The sequence below is a fragment of the Rattus norvegicus genome, chromosome 9 (assembly GCF_021556685.1).
Source record: "Rattus norvegicus strain SHRSP/BbbUtx chromosome 9, alternate assembly SHRSP_T2T, whole genome shotgun sequence".
Taxonomy (NCBI): Eukaryota; Metazoa; Chordata; class Mammalia; order Rodentia; family Muridae; genus Rattus; species Rattus norvegicus.
In genome coordinates this window covers 113,786,293-113,804,722 of record NC_141542.1, presented here as the reverse complement: position 1 = coordinate 113,804,722, position 18,430 = coordinate 113,786,293, and the positions used below count along the sequence as shown (strand labels likewise).

General features: G+C 39.8%; 1 protein-coding gene across 1 annotated transcript in view; it reads left to right on the top strand.

Moving 5' to 3' along the window:
* Pdzph1 (PDZ and pleckstrin homology domains 1) overlaps positions 1-18,430 on the top strand; it is a 141,106-nt gene that overhangs the window by 35,721 nt on the left and 86,955 nt on the right. Inside the window, 2 exon segments of the mRNA NM_001402237.1 lie at positions 78-248; positions 4,271-4,372. Coding sequence (NP_001389166.1) covers positions 78-248; positions 4,271-4,372 — 273 coding nt within the window.

Here is an 18,430-nt window from a genome sequence, read left to right as displayed (position 1 = left end):
TCGTGACCATCAGAGGAACACAGGCTCTTCTTTCCCATCAGTGTATAACGTCATTTCTCACCTCTTCTGCTCCTCAGTCACCTCAGACGATGCCCCTTCTGTGGATTTTGGCTTTCGGGGAGTTGATATTGAAGAAAAAGGATTCTACACAGAGAATTTCCATTCAATGGCATGGGTTTTCCGAGGTGATGACGGGAATCCCGAAGACAGCCCCAGGTGTCTTAGTAAAAAGCCAAGACCAGTAGCTGGTAAGGATTTCAGAATTACAGCAGAAATATCTTAGCAAACTCTTAACTAGACCCCTGGACACTAAAGAATATGGGTAGTTGGCGTGCATTAAAGAATCTGAAATTACGGGGTTGGGGATTTGGCTCAGTGGTAGAGCGCTTGCCTAGGAAGCGCAAGGTCCTGGGTTTGGTCCCCAGCCCCGAAAAGAAGAATCTGAAATTACTAAAATAATTTCTTATCAGTTTAAGACCTATTCCTTAAAATATGATACTAAGGATTAATATATCAGTGTGGATGGGGGAAATCTCACAGGGCCCCCACCCCTCGATGGAGAACTACAAGTAATTAATTGCCGCTGAGAGAGGAAGAATTAATCTTCTGTAGGGACAAATCCCCCGATAGATAATATAAGTCCAAATAGTTAGACCTATACACATATACATATACATACGAACAACATTAAATGAATGGATCCAGCAGATTTCATTTATAAATTCATATGTGTGATATATGTTAAAGAATAAGATGCCATGAATTTGAGAGGGAGAAAGGGGAATGGGGGAAAGTTGACTGGAGGAGAGGGGAAATTGTGTAAATATATACTGATATAAAATTCTCAAAAAATAAAATAAAAAGAACTGTTCCTTCAGAATAGTAACTCCAGATTTGGAGTATAAACTGATGTAAGCTGGGCACAATAGTACACACCTGAAACCCTGAACACAGAAAGTGGAAGCAGGGTTGGGGCCAGAGAAACAACTCAGTGTAGTTCACCTCTTACAGAGCTCTGGAGTTAGGCTCTGGAGTTAGTAGCATTGAGAGATCAAGAGGAGGACATAGACATTAGGAGATGCAGGCAGCAGGCAAATGAATAATTTTTACAAAAATATTTTAATAACCTAATAATATTTCAAAGATATTATAATGCTAACTTACAGGTGTCACAATGTATTTTCTAAAATTAAATTTAATTCTTATAAACAAAACCCAATCTTTAATTTCCTAAAAAGTTCTGAGCTGGAAAAGAGGCAAAGGTACCTCCCCCAGCAACGCTGCATGTAGGGTATTTCAGTATGAGAGTTTCATCATATTTATGGAAATATTTGCCCTTCATTTGGATTTTTACAGCCAACAATACGATGCAAGGGAAGTGCTGTGTAGAGGGATAAATTACTCGACGATGCACCCACAGTCTGTGAAACAACAATGACATTCATTTGTGGCTTGTCAGCAACTGTGTGGCACTTATAGATTATTCAGTAGACAGAGCCATGGGAAAGGGGGGCTATAAATCTTAAAATATGAGAAAATGGTCTTCAGAAGGAGAAAGGAACCCATTACAGACACGTTGGCCGTGTCCTCCGACAGGAGAGTTCTACAGTTGAGCTCACCATTTCAAGACTTTATTGAAATGTTTATTCTTCCATACATGTTGTTGACAGTCAAATTGCTTGAGTGAAAAACCAAAACCACAGAAACATGACCTGGAAAGCAACAGCTATTTAACAGTTTCATGGAATCATAAAAAAAAAAAAAAGCAAATATGATTTGATTTGAATCAACCTAGAAAAATCTCTCATTAAGAAAGTATTTGTTGGGTAAATCAATCTGTCAAAAGCAGAAGATAGTATCAAGAGAGTAACCTAGAGGGAACAAGAAACCTTGAAAAGTAGAGACGTTAGAAAATTATTGTTACAGCAGTCAGAAATGGATTTCTGCTTTTCATTTTTTTCTGATTAGCTACCAGCCTATCTCAGAGTGTTGAAATATTAATTCCTAAGTCCTTGAATTCCCCAGTTCTGCCTCTTAAATTAGGAGATTCAATAAGACATTGTCCAATCACATGTGCCATGAGAGAATTGTTTTAATGAGAAACAACCTTTCCCAGAGGCACAGAGCATTAAAGAAAACAGAACTTTAGCGCTGGGACCCACAGAATACCTTCTCAGCAATGTTACTATGCTTTTCCTGGTAACAGGAGAAGAACAACATGTTTTCTTCAGACATTTTACAAAAGCAAACATCTCTTCCAGAATCCACATGAAACACTGTATGGTTCCATCCCTCCTAAACAATGCCAGCTTGGGCAACAAGTGTCCAGCACTTACGCTTCAAGAGGATACGATGCTTTTCTGTTGTTTTGTAATGTAATCCTATCACACAAGAACATGCCTAGGAGTAAACCAGTACACAGCAAATATTTGTAAATGAATGACTCCTGCTTTGGACCGCAGGGCACCTGTGTATAAGAAGAAACGACTCCTAGTTAATACCAGATGCTTGCCTTCCATATCTGACCACACAGGACGGCACAGCTGAGCACACCTGAGCAGAATGCTTTGCCTTCTGCCACATTTGTTAACTCTCACATGTAACGATTCATCCCAGAATATCTGAACGAAAAATTAAGTAAATCATCTTACAAGCTCTGCAAAGTAATAGAAATTTATAATAATAATATTTTTACAAATGTGAAGGGCACCTTCATCTAAGAGCATCTATCAGTGATGATTACAAAGAAATTCCACATCCCTCACCACCTTCGGGAACCTCGTTATCCAACACCTCAAAGTCTCGGGATTTTTCTTTTAACTTCCTACATGCTTTGAATTCTGCCCATATTTTGTCTACACATAGGTATCTGAAAATACCTTTAAATGTAGGCTTTAAGCTAAGGCTACCTACAAAAAAGAAACCTCTTTGCACCTCAACCTGGAGATGTAGTTACAGTCTAAGAAGTAAAAAGTAATATCTGCATACGTAAAAGATGCAGCAGGTTAAAAGAAGGAGCAAAATAGGTTATCCAGAAATTCTAATGCTTTCCTCCTGTCTATGAAAGGGCATCCTATTAAATTTCTGCTGTAAGATGTTAGGTTATGCTATTCTTTTTAATAGCTGGTATTCTTTTCTTATAATTGCCTAGCATTTTCACAAATACCTCAGAGTCGATCTGAGTATTAAGAACCTACTCCTGAAATTCAGACAAGTTTCCAATTATACTTTATTATTATTTACTCTTTACAAGTCTTCAAAGCCCAGTGCTAATGTTGTTCACAATCTGGAACCATACCTTTTCCTCATATCTGAGGAACAATAACCCCAAGCAGTTGTTCTGAGCAGAGAAGATTGTAATCTGTGAGGCACAATCTGGAATTCAGCCTTGGAGAATTCTCTTCATTTTGGTCAAAGTGCATTGAGGTAGAGAAAAGTCAAGAGGGTTGATGGATAGGTTGGTGTCATGAATAAATTAAACTGATTAACAAGCAGAACTTGTGAGGAACACACACGCACATACACAGGCACATACATACACACACAAGAGAATGATATAGAAAAGAAGATGTAAAAGTAGCAGAAAAAAATTACAGGATGAAAAGTGGATTGATAACTGGACTATAGTAAGTAAAGTTAGTTAGATGACTCAAAAAAACTCATGAACTCTTACTGTGAGGTTCTTAGGATTCTTCATTGACAGCACAGCCAAACATACTAGTTCCAACCTCTTCAAAACTCATTGTTCTTGTATTTATTTATTTTTTTTAGTAAGCCAAGTCTTTTCCTCCTCTTGGCTTCTTGTAAAACATCACTTAATGGACTATGTTTAAATTTGTTCATGAACAGTGTTGTAATGAGTTCTCTTACTTACAAATCTAAGCACCTTAGGCTTGCTTTTGGGGTAGCTATGACGGAGTGGTCCAGTGTGAATCCTACAGTGCTGTACTCCTTAACTGTAGTAAGCTTTATATTCTTGACACAAATATTTAACCTCTCTGCTCTCTGCATGCCAATATTCTCCTCTCTAAAAATATATTAACAATCATCATCTGTTATGGAAATTAAATTAGACTACACTGTAGGAAAATGTTACAGCAAAGCCCAAAATTTTGTGTAATTAATATATTCTATTACTTAGTATTGCTTGGAACATATGGATTAGGCCTGACACGCAGTCAAAAGGCAAACACACTACTTGCACAGTACTGCAATGGTGTCTCATATGGAATGTCAACTCAGAGCAATGCATTCTTTGCTTCCCTTGCAGTTCGTGAGCGGACTGTGAGACTATTCAAAGGAACCGGAGATTATCCCTGGGGATTCCGGATTCAGTTCTCCAAACCAATCGTGGTAACTGAAGTGGATACCAGTGAGTGCTCTCATAAAAAAGTTGAATTCATACCAGAACAGCCCTCTCAATCCTATCGAAATGTACCAAATAACCTGTACTCTCACTGTCCTGTAAAGTGCGTGCGTGCAATAGAAGCAACTTTTGAGACTGCTTAGCGAGCAACACTGAGAAGTTCTCAGACCATGACCATGTATAGTTTTAAATTCCAGGCTTTCTGTATGAATGCACTCCTCTGATAAACACAGAGTTGCTGTTTGTCACTATACAAAGGCCTCTGGGAGTTCTAGTTCCATTGTGCCTCTTTGGGTGTTCTTTTAAAATGTTATTGCTAATTAAAGTATTACATCACCCCATTCCCCATTCCTCCTTTCAATTCCTCCATACGCTACCCTAACGCTCTCTCTCTCTCTCTCTCTCTCTCTCTCTTTCTCTCATATCGCTTTAAATAATATTGCTACAAATGTTATTAAGTATAGAAACATGACATGCTGATTCCATTCTGTGTTGTTTTTATACCTATGTTTTTTACCACTGGCCACTTGGTATTGGATATGAAATTAAGGGGATCTGTCTTGTCTTAGTTAGGGTTTTACTGCTGTGAATAGACACCGTGACCAATACAAGTCTTATAAAGGACAACATTTAATTGGGCTGACTTACAGGTTCAGAGATTCAGTTTATCATCATCAAGATGGGAGCATGGCAGCATGCAGGCAGGCATGGTGCAGGAGGAGCTGAGAGTTCTTCATCTGAAGGCTGTTAGGAGAAGACTGACTTCCAGGCAGCTAGGGTGAGGGTCTTAAGACCACACCCACAGTGACACGCCCACTCCAAGAAGACAGCAACTCTTAATAGTGTCACTCCCTGAGCCAAGCATATAGAAATCATCACATTCCACTCCCTGGCCCCCACAGGCTTGTCTGAACATATGAGCCTATGGGGGCCATACCTAAACATAGCATAATACATTTAGTTCAACTTCAAAAGTCCCCATAGTCTACAGCAGTCTCAACAATGGTAAAAGTCTGACATTCAAAGTCTCTTCTGAGATTCATCCAATCACTTAATTGTAATTCCCAAAGCAAGACAGGAAACCAGCTGGGCAAACTCCAAATCCTGCGTCTCCATGTTTGATGTCTTCAGATCTCTATTCTTTTTTTTTTTTTTTTCATCTCTGATGACTGCAACAAACTGTATTCTCCTGGGCTGGTTCCACTCCCTGTTAGCAGCTTTCCTCAGCAGATAATTCAGTTCTGATACCTCAAACATCTTGAGGTCTCCAAGGCAACTTCAATGTTACAGCTTCTTGATTCAATGTCTGGAATCCACACATGATTTTCTGAGCTCCTCCAAAGGGCTGGTGTCACTTCAGCTCTGAGCTCTGTAGCACTCTAAGCTCAGGATGATCCACTCCACTGCCACTTCAGTCCTGGGTCATCAACTACAACTGGGGCTACACCTTCACCAATGGCCTTCCATGGCCTCTCACAGTGCCCAGCCTCAGCTGTTCTTCATGACCCCTTCTTGCCTTCAAAACCAGTACCACCGGGGTGAGTCTTACACATCACCAAGTCCAGCTGCAGCACGAGGTACAACCTTGGCTATCTGTGGAACACAGCTTCTTTGTGCTCTCAGAAAACACTTCCCAGAAGATTTTTACCTCAATGATGCTGGTCTCTTCTTAATCACAGCTAATTTCTTAGCTCCAGCTGACCAGCATCAATTGTCCCTGTTGTCTCCTTCTCCTCCTGAGGCATGGCTAAAGCTGCTGAGTTCTACCACTTACTGGAGCTGAAACACGGCCCTGATGTTCTATTGCATCATTCCTAACGTCCTCATTCAACTCCTTCATTCCTAAGCTTGGCTGTCCTAGAACTTTCTCTATAGATTGACCTTGAACTCAGAGATCTACATGCCTGTCTCCTGTGATTAAAGGTGTGTAACACCATGCGTGGATTTAAGCTTTTTCTTTACCTAGAACTTGCTCTGTCTCAAGCTGGCCTATCGCAGCAATACCCCAATCCCTGTTACCAACTCCTGTCTTAGGGTTTTACTGCTGTGAACAGACACATAAAGGACAACATTTAATTGGGCAGGCTTACAGTTCATCATCCTCAAGATGGGAGGAGGGTAGAATCTAAGCAGTTATGGTGCAGGAGGAGCTGAAAGTTCTACATTTCATCTGAAGGCTGCTAGTGGAACACTGACTTCCAGGCAGCTAGGCGGATGGTCTGAAGTCCATGCCCACAGTGACCCAACAAGGCCACACCTCCTAATAGTGCCATTCACTGGGCCAAGCATATAGAATCCATCATAGGCTCGTTTCTGGGGAAAACTAATTCAGTTTCTAAACAGTCATTAATTGCCTATATCTCTTCGTCCTATGATACTTCTCCCATACATATTGTGATATCTACTGGTTTGGGAATTGTTCAGATCTTACCGAGGCAGCCATATTATCATAGCTTGCTTGTCATATTTAGAAGACACACTCTATCCATAGACCTCCAGATAACTGGTTCTTATAATCTTTCCAACCCTTCTTCAGTGTCTCCTGAGCCTTGTATATAGGAGTTCTGTTATAGATGCATCATTTCACGCCTGTGAAGTATCCTTATTTTAAACCTAAGGGGTGCGAAGAATCTGGAGATGTAGTTCATTAATGTTCATGGGTGATTTAGAAGAGCTAATTTAAATTTCTTATAATTTCAGATTAGGAATTGACTGATTTGAATTTATATATCAAAACTATGTTGTATTTCAGAAAATCATTGTGGAGAAGTGGAGAACTCTTTTAAGCAAAGTATATAATAGTTATATATTTTTCTGGTATTATTGTTCCCATGTTTTCTGAAAAAATAGCTATATTAGGATCAAAGTCAGTGGGAAACTTACCAACTGAGGTTTTGTGCCTATAAATACCAGGACTCAGGAGTCTTAGAATTTCAAGCTGTGGAAGCAGAGTTTTGTCACTACAATACAGTTCACTGGGACACAGTCAAACACCTGACCCAGAGTGGTTTAAACAGCAGAGCAGATGGGCTGACTCTCAAAGCTGAAGGTTCTGAGTTAGTACAGATGTTGGGTTTGCTTCAGTGATGTAGTCATTTCATCAGAACCATGACTTGTTTCATTTTCGTCCCACACTTCCACTTGGCCCTAAATAGTCTCAGCAGCTCTGGCTTTCCTATCCCTGACCACACAGTCAGAGAGAGAAAACAAGCTTGCAACCTCAAGTCGCCTCTTGGAGACTACACTGAAGTGGCTCAGTCAGGTCGAATGAGATGGTTGGACTGAATTGTCAGAAAGCTAAGCCTGCCTTGGATCATAGAAAACAGGAAGAGATGGTCTTGTGAACTGCAAGCCCCAGTTTAAGACATACTGACCACAGTGATACCCAACACCCAGTGAGTTGTCAGTAACAATCGCACAAATTTCATCACATGGTTGATTCAAAAATGAGAGGTTTTCTTTTTTCTCTTCTTGGTATATTATTATTTGGCATATGATCATTTTCTTTTTGGAAAAAAAACAATGTACCATATCCCAGCAATTATGGCACATTCCTGTAATTCCCAGCAAGTGAGGCAGGAAAGCTTTAAGTTCAAGGCTGACTTAGGCTACATACTGACCCATGCTTCAAACAAATAAAAAATTCTATTATCACATAATTACCTTTGAATCTGTCTTAACTACATATTGGCCTAATTTGTTCAACTGTTGGGAACCATAAACTCATCATGCATCTCATCACGGGTTCCTGGCCACTCGGCCGGATTGTCAATGCCTCTAATATACAAATACTTGTGGACTCAGCATAGCAAAATCAGTTTACTGTAAAATAGCTTTTCTTCATATCCTTTACCCAACCTACTTTACCAATGAATTTTCCCTCTCTGTGAAATATAAAATGAATCCTATTGTCTTCTCTCAGGCAATAAAGGACTTCATTTCTCTGTTTTGCAATTAAAAGTCTAGAGCAACCACAAAATCACAGAACTACAAAATAATCCAATATAAATGTCTAAATTTCAGAATTCCTTTCTAGTTTCCTTTTCTCCTCCCTCAGCTTGAGACTGTCTTAGGCATCACGCATATACTGCCTTCTTGACCATTCTCTCTTTCTGTTTTCTATTCATTGACACCTCCAGCATGTTCTCCTCTTGTCTCCTCCATTTCAACGGCAGTATTCCCACCTGTGGCTTTTTATTCTCTCCCCTTCTCATAACTTACAAATATTGATAAGTAGAGAGGAGACAAAAACTTTAAAATATCAAACTTTTTCAATCCGTTTGACAGTATATCTAAACTGTAATATAAATTTCTACCCATTGCCATTTGAAAAGATGGCAGGATAAGTCTTGAGAACTATGTAGGCAATGAGATTTATTGCCTATGCCGAGAACACTTTCATGTCTCAGAGCTTTTCTCCTGTAGGGGGGTCAGGATTATGTTACCTGTTTTTCTTTTTTTTTTCTTGGTTTCTTCCTTCGTTGATGCAGCCTGGATCTTCAAAAGGTCTTCCCTTGTCAAATCTAATTTCTATTAATTTTGATGGAATTCATAACTATTCTTTTCATGTTGAAACAAAGACAAAACGTCTTCCCCAACGTAACATGAGTTATCACATATTCATGCTGATCTAATTTAGCAGTCCTTTCTAAGAGTTAGTGCTTTTCAAGAGTTGTAATTCCTTTCTCATTGACATTTGAAAAATGCAAGGTCAATAGAGCATTATTCAAACTTTCTCTGGGCGATCCAGCATTCCCCTTCTGTTCTATGAGTATTTCCTTTAAAGTCCTGTCAGATCTCTCTACAGTTGCTTGTCCTGTAGGATTATGAGCTATCCCAGTATCATGTTTTATGCCATAATGTCCAAAATATTGTTGTATTCTAATAGATACTTATGTTGAAGCGGTGTCAGCTTCAATCTGTAAAGGTATCCCCGAGATAGCCATCATCTCTAAGAAATTTCTCAGAATCAGCCTCTTCAAAACTCAAGGCAAAAGCATATTCAAGTCCTGATTATATATCAACTGTGTGATGTATCAGCACATGTGCATTTTTTAAATTCTGAAAGCCTGCAAAATAAAACATATAAGCTATTTATTATATGACATTGTTCTAATGTCCCTTCAAACATAATTGGTACTCTTAATTCAGTATATTGCATTTCTGTGGGTCGTCATCCTGATTTCTCAAGCCTTTGTGGATTTCTTTTTTACTATGTAGCTACCCTTAACTGTCATCGTAGGTTTCAGATTACATTCTTCTGAAGATTCTTTAAAACATCTTCTAATCTCTGTTCTATGGCCTCTATGCTAAAAGTCCATCTTTCAGGCCTCTCCTCATCTAAGTCTGTTTTATTCTGATTATTTTAAAAAAAAGATTATATATATACATATATATAATGATTTCATATATTGCATATATACATATATATGCAATCATTACTGAACATATATTTAGTTTTATGTTCATAATAAAAAAAACTACTGGGGTCCAAATGCCCACTTCTGCAACACTTTCCACTTTTTAATACAGAAAGTATTTTTTAAAATCTCTCTAACTCTCTTCACAAAGGTTTTTTTTATTTTTCTTTCTCTCTCTTTTATTTGGAGATTTTATTTTATTTCTTTTTCTCGCTCCTTTCTTTGGAAACTTTATTTTTTTATATGCAAACTCAGTATTTCTATGACTATGTTTTTTTCATTATTTAGCATCTATGCACCTTTTAAAACATTTCTGTTTTTCTTTCTCTTCTTTGGCGGCTTTACCTTTTGTATGTCTTTATTTCTCTTAACACTTTCTAAACCTAATATATTTTTCTCTATTTAATTTCCTCTAAACTCTTTCCTCTGGAGAATTCTTTCCATCTAATATTATTGAACTCTTTCTTTGAGGACTTTATTTTATTACTTTCAAGCTAAATATTTGTTTCTCTTTTACTCTTTTGAAACGTATACATTACTACTAGTTCGGAAGTGTGGAGCTTCTCAGTCATGTTGCAGCTCTAGGAAATGTTTCTTTTTTTTTTTTGATTTTTTTTTTGATTTATTTTTTATTTTTTTTTATTTTTTTTTTTATTAACTTGAGTATTTCTTATATACATTTCAAGTGTTATTCCCTTTCCCCGTTTCCGGGCAAACATCCCCCTCCCCCCTCCCCTTCCTTATGGGTGTCCCCCTCCCAACCCTCCCCCCATTGCCGCCCTCACCCCATAGTCTAGTTCACTGGGGGTTCAGTCTTAGCAGGACCCAGGGCTTCCCCTTCCACTGGTGCTCTTACTAGGATATTCATTGCTACCTATGGGGTCAGAGTCCAGGGTCAGTCCATGTATAGTCTTTAGGTAGTGGCTTAGTCCCTGGAAGCTCTGGTTGCTTGACATTGTTGTACTTTTGGGGTCTCGAGCCCCTTCAAGCTCTTCCAGTTCTTTCTCTGATTCCTTCAACGGGGGACCTATTCTCAGTTCAGTGGTTTGCTGCTGGCATTCGCCTCTGTATTTGCTGTATTCTGGCTGTGTCTCTCAGGAGAGATCTACATCCGGCTCCTGTCGGTCTGCACTTCTTTGCTTCATCCATCTTGTCTAATTGGGTGGCTGTATATGTATGGGCCACATGTGGGGCAGGCTCTGAATGGGTGTTCCTTCAGTCTCTGTTTTAATCTTTGCCTCTCCCTTCCCTGCCAAGGGTATTCTTTTTCCTCATTTAAAGAAGGAGTGAAGCATTCACATTTTGATCATCCGTCTTGAGTTTCGTTTGTTCTAGGGATCTAGGGTAATTTCTTCTACCTTACTGGGCATGTGCAGGCTCCTCAGGCCAGAATGTGTCTCTGGCAGTTGGCTCTGCCCCTTCAGCTCAGTCTAGAGGCCCCGCCCCAGCCCCGCCCCCACCCCTATGGCCCTGAGTTGGGCTTAGCCTTTCCTCCAGACCACCTGGCTCTCTGTAGCTTGTGCCTGAAGAGCCAGCTTTTCTACTCTGCTGGGGCTTTTGTAAGAGTCACCTTCCCCACCGACTCTGTGGTTTCCCACTGCTTGACTAGGAAACCATTTTCCATCCAGGATTTCTCAGGCTCTACCTTGGACATCCAGCCCCATGTTCAATGCACCATTTGTAACCTTGGATTTTTTCACTCATGCCCAAGTTCCGGAAAAAACGACTCGAGGGCTTATTTACTCATGAATAATTGCCCAGGCTGTAAGTTTGGGCTTGTTCCCTGACTAGCTCATAACTTATATAACCGGGTTGTGCTATTCTCTGTGAACCTGATGGTTGGTTATGGTTCCTCATCTTTGTACCTCTGACTCCCTCCAAGTCTGGGAGACAAATCATTCCCTCTTTCACTAACTTCCAAAGTGTTTTCTCTCTCTCTCTCTCTCTCTCTCTCTCTCTCTCTCTCTCTCTCTCTCTCAACATTCCCCTCTTATTCCCTGCTTCTTGCTAATAGGTCATCTGCTTTTTATTGATAATTCCACACAACACTCAAGAAATATTCTCTTCAGCCTACTGTATTTTATTTGGTCTGGATAAACAGAAAAGTTCTCAAATAATGGAAGAAAAGCTACAATGGATTGTGACAAAAGAAAACCTCAGAATGTGATTCAAATTTCCAGACTTAAACCAATTAACAGACCCAGAACCCTTCTAATACAGGGAAGGACAGGCTCCCCCGAAGCTGAACCTTGACAAAACAGCTAAGAGTTTTACTGTTAGCCTTTTCCTAGTGCTTCCCAAAGGGACCTACAGCCTTTTACAAGGGTAAATGTACACAGGGAGAAAGGAAACAATCAGATTTTTCAGGTTCTATTAGATACAGGTTCTGAACTGATGTTGATTCTGGGAGACTCTAACAAACACTGTAGCCCTCCCGTTAAAGTAGAGGCTTAAGAGGTCAGGGGAGTAATAGATGTTTGACTGAAGTTCGACTAACAGTAAGTCCAGTGGGTCCCCAAACTTAAACTATAATTATTTCACCAGTTCTGGAATCTATAATTGGGATAGATAGACTCAGAATTTGGTAGAACTCTTTTTTTTTTTTTTTTTTTTTATTAACTTGAGTATTTCTTATATACATTTCGAGTGTTATTCCCTTTCCCGGTTTCCGGGCAAACATCCCCCTCCCCCCTCCCCTTCCTTATGGGTGTTCCCCTCCCAACCCTCCCCCCATTGCCGCCCTCCCCCCATAGACTAGTTCACTGTGGGTTCAGTCTTAGCAGGACCCAGGGCTTCCCCTTCCACTGGTGCTCTTACTAGGATATTCATTGCTACCTATGGGGTCAGAGTCCAGGGTCAGTCCATGTATAGTCTTTAGGTAGTGGCTTAGTCCCTGGAAGCTCTGGTTGCTTGGCATTGTTGTACTTTTGGGGTCTCGAGCCCCTTCAAGCTCTTCCAGTTCTTTCTCTGATTCCTTCAATAGGGGACCTATTCTCAGTTCAGTGGTTTGCTGCTGGCATTCGCCTCTATATTTGCTGTATTCTGGCTGTGTCTCTCAGGAGCGATCTACATCCGGCTCCTGTCGGTCTGCACTTCTTTGCTTCATCCATCTTGTCTAATTGGGTGGCTGTATATGTATGGGCCACATGTGGGGCAGGCTCTGAATGGGTGTTCCTTCAGTCTCTGTTTTAATCTTTGCCTCTCCCTTCCCTGCCAAGGGTATTCTTTTTCCTCATTTAAAGAAGGAGTGAAGCATTCACATTTTGATCATCCGTCTTGAGTTTCGTTTGTTCTAGGGATCTAGGGTAATTCAAGCATTTGGGCTAATAGCCACTTATCAATGAGTGCATACCATGTATGTCTTTCTGTGATTGGGTTAGCTCACTCAGGATGATATTTTCCAGTTCCAACCATTTGCCTACGAATTTCATAAACTCGTTGTTTTTGATAGCTGAGTAATATTCCATTGTGTAGATGTACCACATTTTCTGTATCCATTCCTCTGTTGAAGGGCATCTGGGTTCTTTCCAGCTTCTGGCTATTATAAATAAGGCTGCGATGAACATAGTGGAGCACGTGTCTCTTTTATATGTTGAGGCATCTTTTGGGTATATGCCCAAGAGAGGTATAGCTGGATCCTCAGGCAGTTCAATGTCCAATTTTCTGAGGAACCTCCAGACTGATTTCCAGAATGGTTTTACCAGTCTGCAATCCCACCAACAATGGAGGAGTGTTCCTCTTTCTCCACATCCTCGCCAGCATCTGCTGTCACCTGAGTTTTTGATCTTAGCCAATCGCACTGGTGTGAGGTGAAATCTCAGGGTTGTTTTGATTTGCATTTCCCTTATGACTAAAGATGTTGAACATTTCTTTAGGTGTTTCTCAGCCATTCGGCATTCCTCAGCTGTGAATTCTTTGTTTAGCTCTGAACCCCATTTTTTAATAGGGTTATTTGTTTCCCTGCGGTCTAACTTCTTGAGTTCTTTGTATAATTTGGAAATAAGGCCTCTATCTGTTGTAGGATTGGTAAAGATCTTTTCCCAATCTGTTGGTTGCCGTTTTGTCCTAACCACAGTGTCCTTTGCCTTACAGAAGCTTTGCAGTTTTATGAGATCCCATTTGTCGATTCTTGATCTTAGAGCATAAGCCATTGGTGTTTTGTTCAGGAAATTTTTTCCAGTGCCCATGTGTTCCAGATGCTTCCCTAGTTTTTCTTCTATTAGTTTGAGTGTGTCTGGTTTGATGTGGAGGTCCTTGATCCACTTGGACTTAAGCTTTGTACAGGGTGATAAGGATGGATCGATCTGCATTCTTCTACATGTTGCCCTCCAGTTGAACCAGCACCATTTGCTGAAAATACTATCTTTTTTCCATTGGATGGTTTTGGCTCCTTTGTCAAAAATCAAGTGACCATAGGTGTGTGGGTTCATTTCTGGGTCTTCAATTCTATTCCATTGGTCTATCTGTCTGTCTCTGTACCAATACCATGCAGTTTTTATCACTATTGCTCTGTAATACTGCTTGAGTTCAGGGATAGTGATTCCCCCTGAAGTCCTTTTATTGTTGAGGATAGCTTTAGCTATCCTGGGTTGTTTGTTATTCCAGATGAATTTGCAAATTGTTCTGTCTAACTCTTTGAAGAATTGGATTGGTATTTTGATGGGGATTGCATTGAATCTGTAGATTGCTTTTGGTAAAATGGCCATTTTTACCATATTAATCCTGCCAATCCATGAGCATGGGAGATCTTTCCATCTTCTGAGGTCTTCTTCAATTTCTTTCCTCAGTGTCTTGAAGTTCTTATTGTACAGATCTTTTACTTGCTTGGTTAAAGTCACACCGAGGTACTTTATATTATTTGGGTCTATTATGAAGGGTGTCGTTTCCCTAATTTCTTTCTCGGCTTGTTTCTCTTTTGTATAGAGGAAGGCAACTGATTTATTTGAGTTAATTTTATACCCAGCCACTTTGCTGAAGTTGTTTATCAGCTTTAGTAGTTCTCTGGTGGAACTTTTGGGATCACTTAAATATACTATCATGTCATCTGCAAATAGTGATATTTTGACCTCTTCTTTTCCGATCTGTATCCCTTTGATCTCCTTTTGTTGTCTGATTGCTCTGGCTAGAACTTCAAGAACTATATTGAATAAGTAGGGAGAGAGTGGGCAGCCTTGTCTAGTCCCTGATTTTAGTGGGATTGCTTCAAGTTTCTCTCCATTTAGTTTAATGTTAGCAACTGGTTTGCTGTATATGGCTTTTACTATGTTTAGGTATGGGCCTTGAATTCCTATTCTTTCCAGGACTTTTATCATGAAGGGGTGTTGAATTTTGTCAAATGCTTTCTCAGCATCTAATGAAATGATCATGTGGTTCTGTTCTTTCAGTTTGTTTATATAATGGATCACGTTGATGGTTTTCCGTATATTAAACCATCCCTGCATGCCTGGGATGAAGCCTACTTGATCATGGTGGATGATTGTTTTGATGTGCTCTTGAATTCGGTTTGCCAGAATTTTATTGAGTATTTTTGCGTCGATATTCATAAGGGAAATTGGTCTGAAGTTCTCTTTCTTTGTTGTGTCTTTGTGTGGTTTAGGTATAAGAGTAATTGTGGCTTCGTAGAAGGAATTCGGTAGGGCTCCATCTGTTTCAATTTTGTGGAATAGTTTGGATAATATTGGTATGAGGTCTTCTATGAAGGTTTGATAGAATTCTGCACTAAACCCGTCTGGACCTGGGCTCTTTTTGGTTGGGAGACCTTTAATGACTGCTTCTATTTCCTTAGGAGTTATGGGGTTGTTTAACTGGTTTATCTGTTCCTGATTTAACTTCGATACCTGGTATCTGTCTAAGAAATTGTCCATTTCCTGAAGATTTTCAAATTTTGTTGAATATAGGTTTTTATAGTAAGATCTGATGATTTTTTGAATTTCCTCCGAATCTGTAGTTATGTCTCCCTTTTCATTTCTGATTTTGTTAATTTGGACGCACTCTCTGTGTCCTCTCGTTAGTCTGGCTAAGGGTTTATCTATCTTGTTGATTTTCTCAAAGAACCAACTTTTGGTTCTGTTGATTCTTTCTATGGTCCTTTTTGTTTCTACTTGGTTGATTTCAGCTCTGAGTTTGATTATTTCCTGCCTTCTACTCCTCCTGGGTGTATTTGCTTCTTTTTGTTCTAGAGCTTTTAGGTGTGCTGTCAAGCTGCTGACATATGCTCTTTCCTGTTTCTTTCTGCAGGCACTCAGCGCTATGAGTTTTCCTCTTAGCACAGCTTTCATTGTGTCCCATAAGTTTGAGTATGTTGTATCTTCATTTTCATTAAATTCTAAAAAGTTTTTAATTTCTTTCTTTATTTCTTCCTTGACCAGGTTATCATTGAGTAGAGCATTGTTCAATTTCCACGTATATGTGGGCATTCTTCCCTTATTGTTATTGAAGACCAGTTTTAGGCCGTGGTGGTCCGATAGCACGCTTGGGATTATTTCTATCTTTCTGTACCTGTTGAGGCCCGTTTTTTGACCAATTATATGGTCAATTTTGGAGAAAGTACCATGAGGAGCTGAGAAGGAGGTATATCCTTTTGCTTTAGGATAGAATGTTCTATAAATATCCGTTAAGTCCATTTGGCTCATGACTTCTCTTAGTCTGTCTACATCACTGTTTAATTTCTGTTTCCATGATCTGTCCATTGATGAGAGTGGGGTGTTGAAATCTCCCACTATTATTGTGTGAGGTGCAATGTGTGTTTTGAGCTTTAGTAAGGTTTCTTTTACATATGTAGGTGCCCTTGTATTTGGGGCATAGATATTTAGGATTGAGAGTTCATCTTGGTTGATTTTTCCTTTGATGAATATGAAGTGTCCTTCCTTATCTTTTTTGATGACTTTTAGTTGGAAATTGATTTTATTTGATATTAGAATGGCTACTCCAGCTTGCTTCTTCTGACCATTTGCTTGGAAAGTTGTTTTCCAGCCTTTCACTCTGAGGTAGTGTCTGTCTTTGTCTCTGAGGTGTGTTTCCTGTAGGCAGCAGAATGCAGGGTCCTCGTTGCGTATCCAGTTTGTTAATCTATGTCTTTTTATTGGGGAGTTGAGGCCATTGATATTGAGAGATATTAAGGAATAGTGATTATTGCTTCCCGTTATATTCATATTTGATGTGAGGTTATGTTTGTGTGCTTTCATTCTCTTTGTTTTGTTGCCAAGACGATTAGTTTCTTGCTTCTTCTAGGGTATAGCTTGCCTCCTTATGTTGGGCTTTACCATTTATTATCCTTTGTAGTGCTGGATTTGTAGAAAGATATTGTGTAAATTTGGTTTTGTCATGGAATATCTTGGTTTCTCCATCAATGTTAATTGAGAGTTTTGCTGGATACAGTAATCTGGGCTGGCATTTGTGTTCTCTTAGGGTCTGTATAACATCAGTCCAGGATCTTCTGGCCTTCATAGTTTCTGGCGAGAAGTCTGGTGTGATTCTGATAGGTCTGCCTTTATATATTACTTGACCTTTTTCCCTTACTGCTTTTAATATTCTTTCTTTATTTTGTGCGTTTGGTGTTTTGACAATTATGTGACGGGAGGTGTTTCTTTTCTGGTCCAATCTATTTGGAGTTCTGTAGGCTTCCTGTATGTCTATGGGTATCTCTTTTTTTAGGTTAGGGAAGTTTTCTTCTATGATTTTGTTGAAGATATTTACTGGTCCTTTGAGCTGGGAGTCTTCACTCTCTTCTATACCTATTATCCTTAGGTTTGATCTTCTCATTGAGTCCTGGATTTCCTGTATGTTTTGGAGCAGTAGCTTTTTCTGCTTTACATTATCTTTGACAGTTGAGTCAATGATTTCTATGGAATCTTCTGCTCCTGAGATTCTCTCTTCCATCTCTTGTATTCTGTTGGTGAAGCTTGTATCTACAGCTCCTTGTCTCTTCTTTTGGTTTTCTATATCCAGGGTTGTTTCCATGTGTTCTTTCTTGATTGCTTCTATTTCCATTTTTAATTCCTTCAACTGTTTGATTGTGTTTTCCTGGAATTCTTTCAGGGATTTTTGCGATTCCTCTCTGTAGGCTTTTACTTGTTTATTAATGTTTTCCTGTGCTTCCCTAAGTGTGTTCAGGTCTTTCCTGAAGTCCTCCAGCATCATGATCAAATATGATTTTGAAACTAGATCTTGCTTTTCTGGTGTGTTTGGATTTTCCATGTTTGTTTTGGTGGGAGAATTGGGCTCCGATGATGGCATGTAGTCTTGGTTTCTGTTGCTTGGGTTCCTGCGCTTGCCTCTCGCCATCAGATTATCTCTAGTGTTACTTTGTTCTGCTATTTCTGACAGTGGCTAGACTGTCCTATAAGCCTGTGTGTCAGGAGTGCTGTATACCTGTTTTCCTCTCTTTCAGTCAGTTATGGGGACAGAGTGTTCTGCTTTCGGGCGTGTAGTTTTTCCTCTCTACAGGTCTTCAGCTGTTCCTGTGGGCCTGTGTCTTGAGTTCACCAGGCAGCTTTCTTGCAGCAGAAAATTTGGTCTTACCTGTGGTCCCGAGGCTCAGGTTTGCTCGTGGGGTGCTGTCCAGGGGCTCTCTGCAGCGGCAGCAACCAGGAAGACCTGTGCCGCCCCTTCCGGGAGCTTCAGTGCACCAGGATTCCAGCTGGTC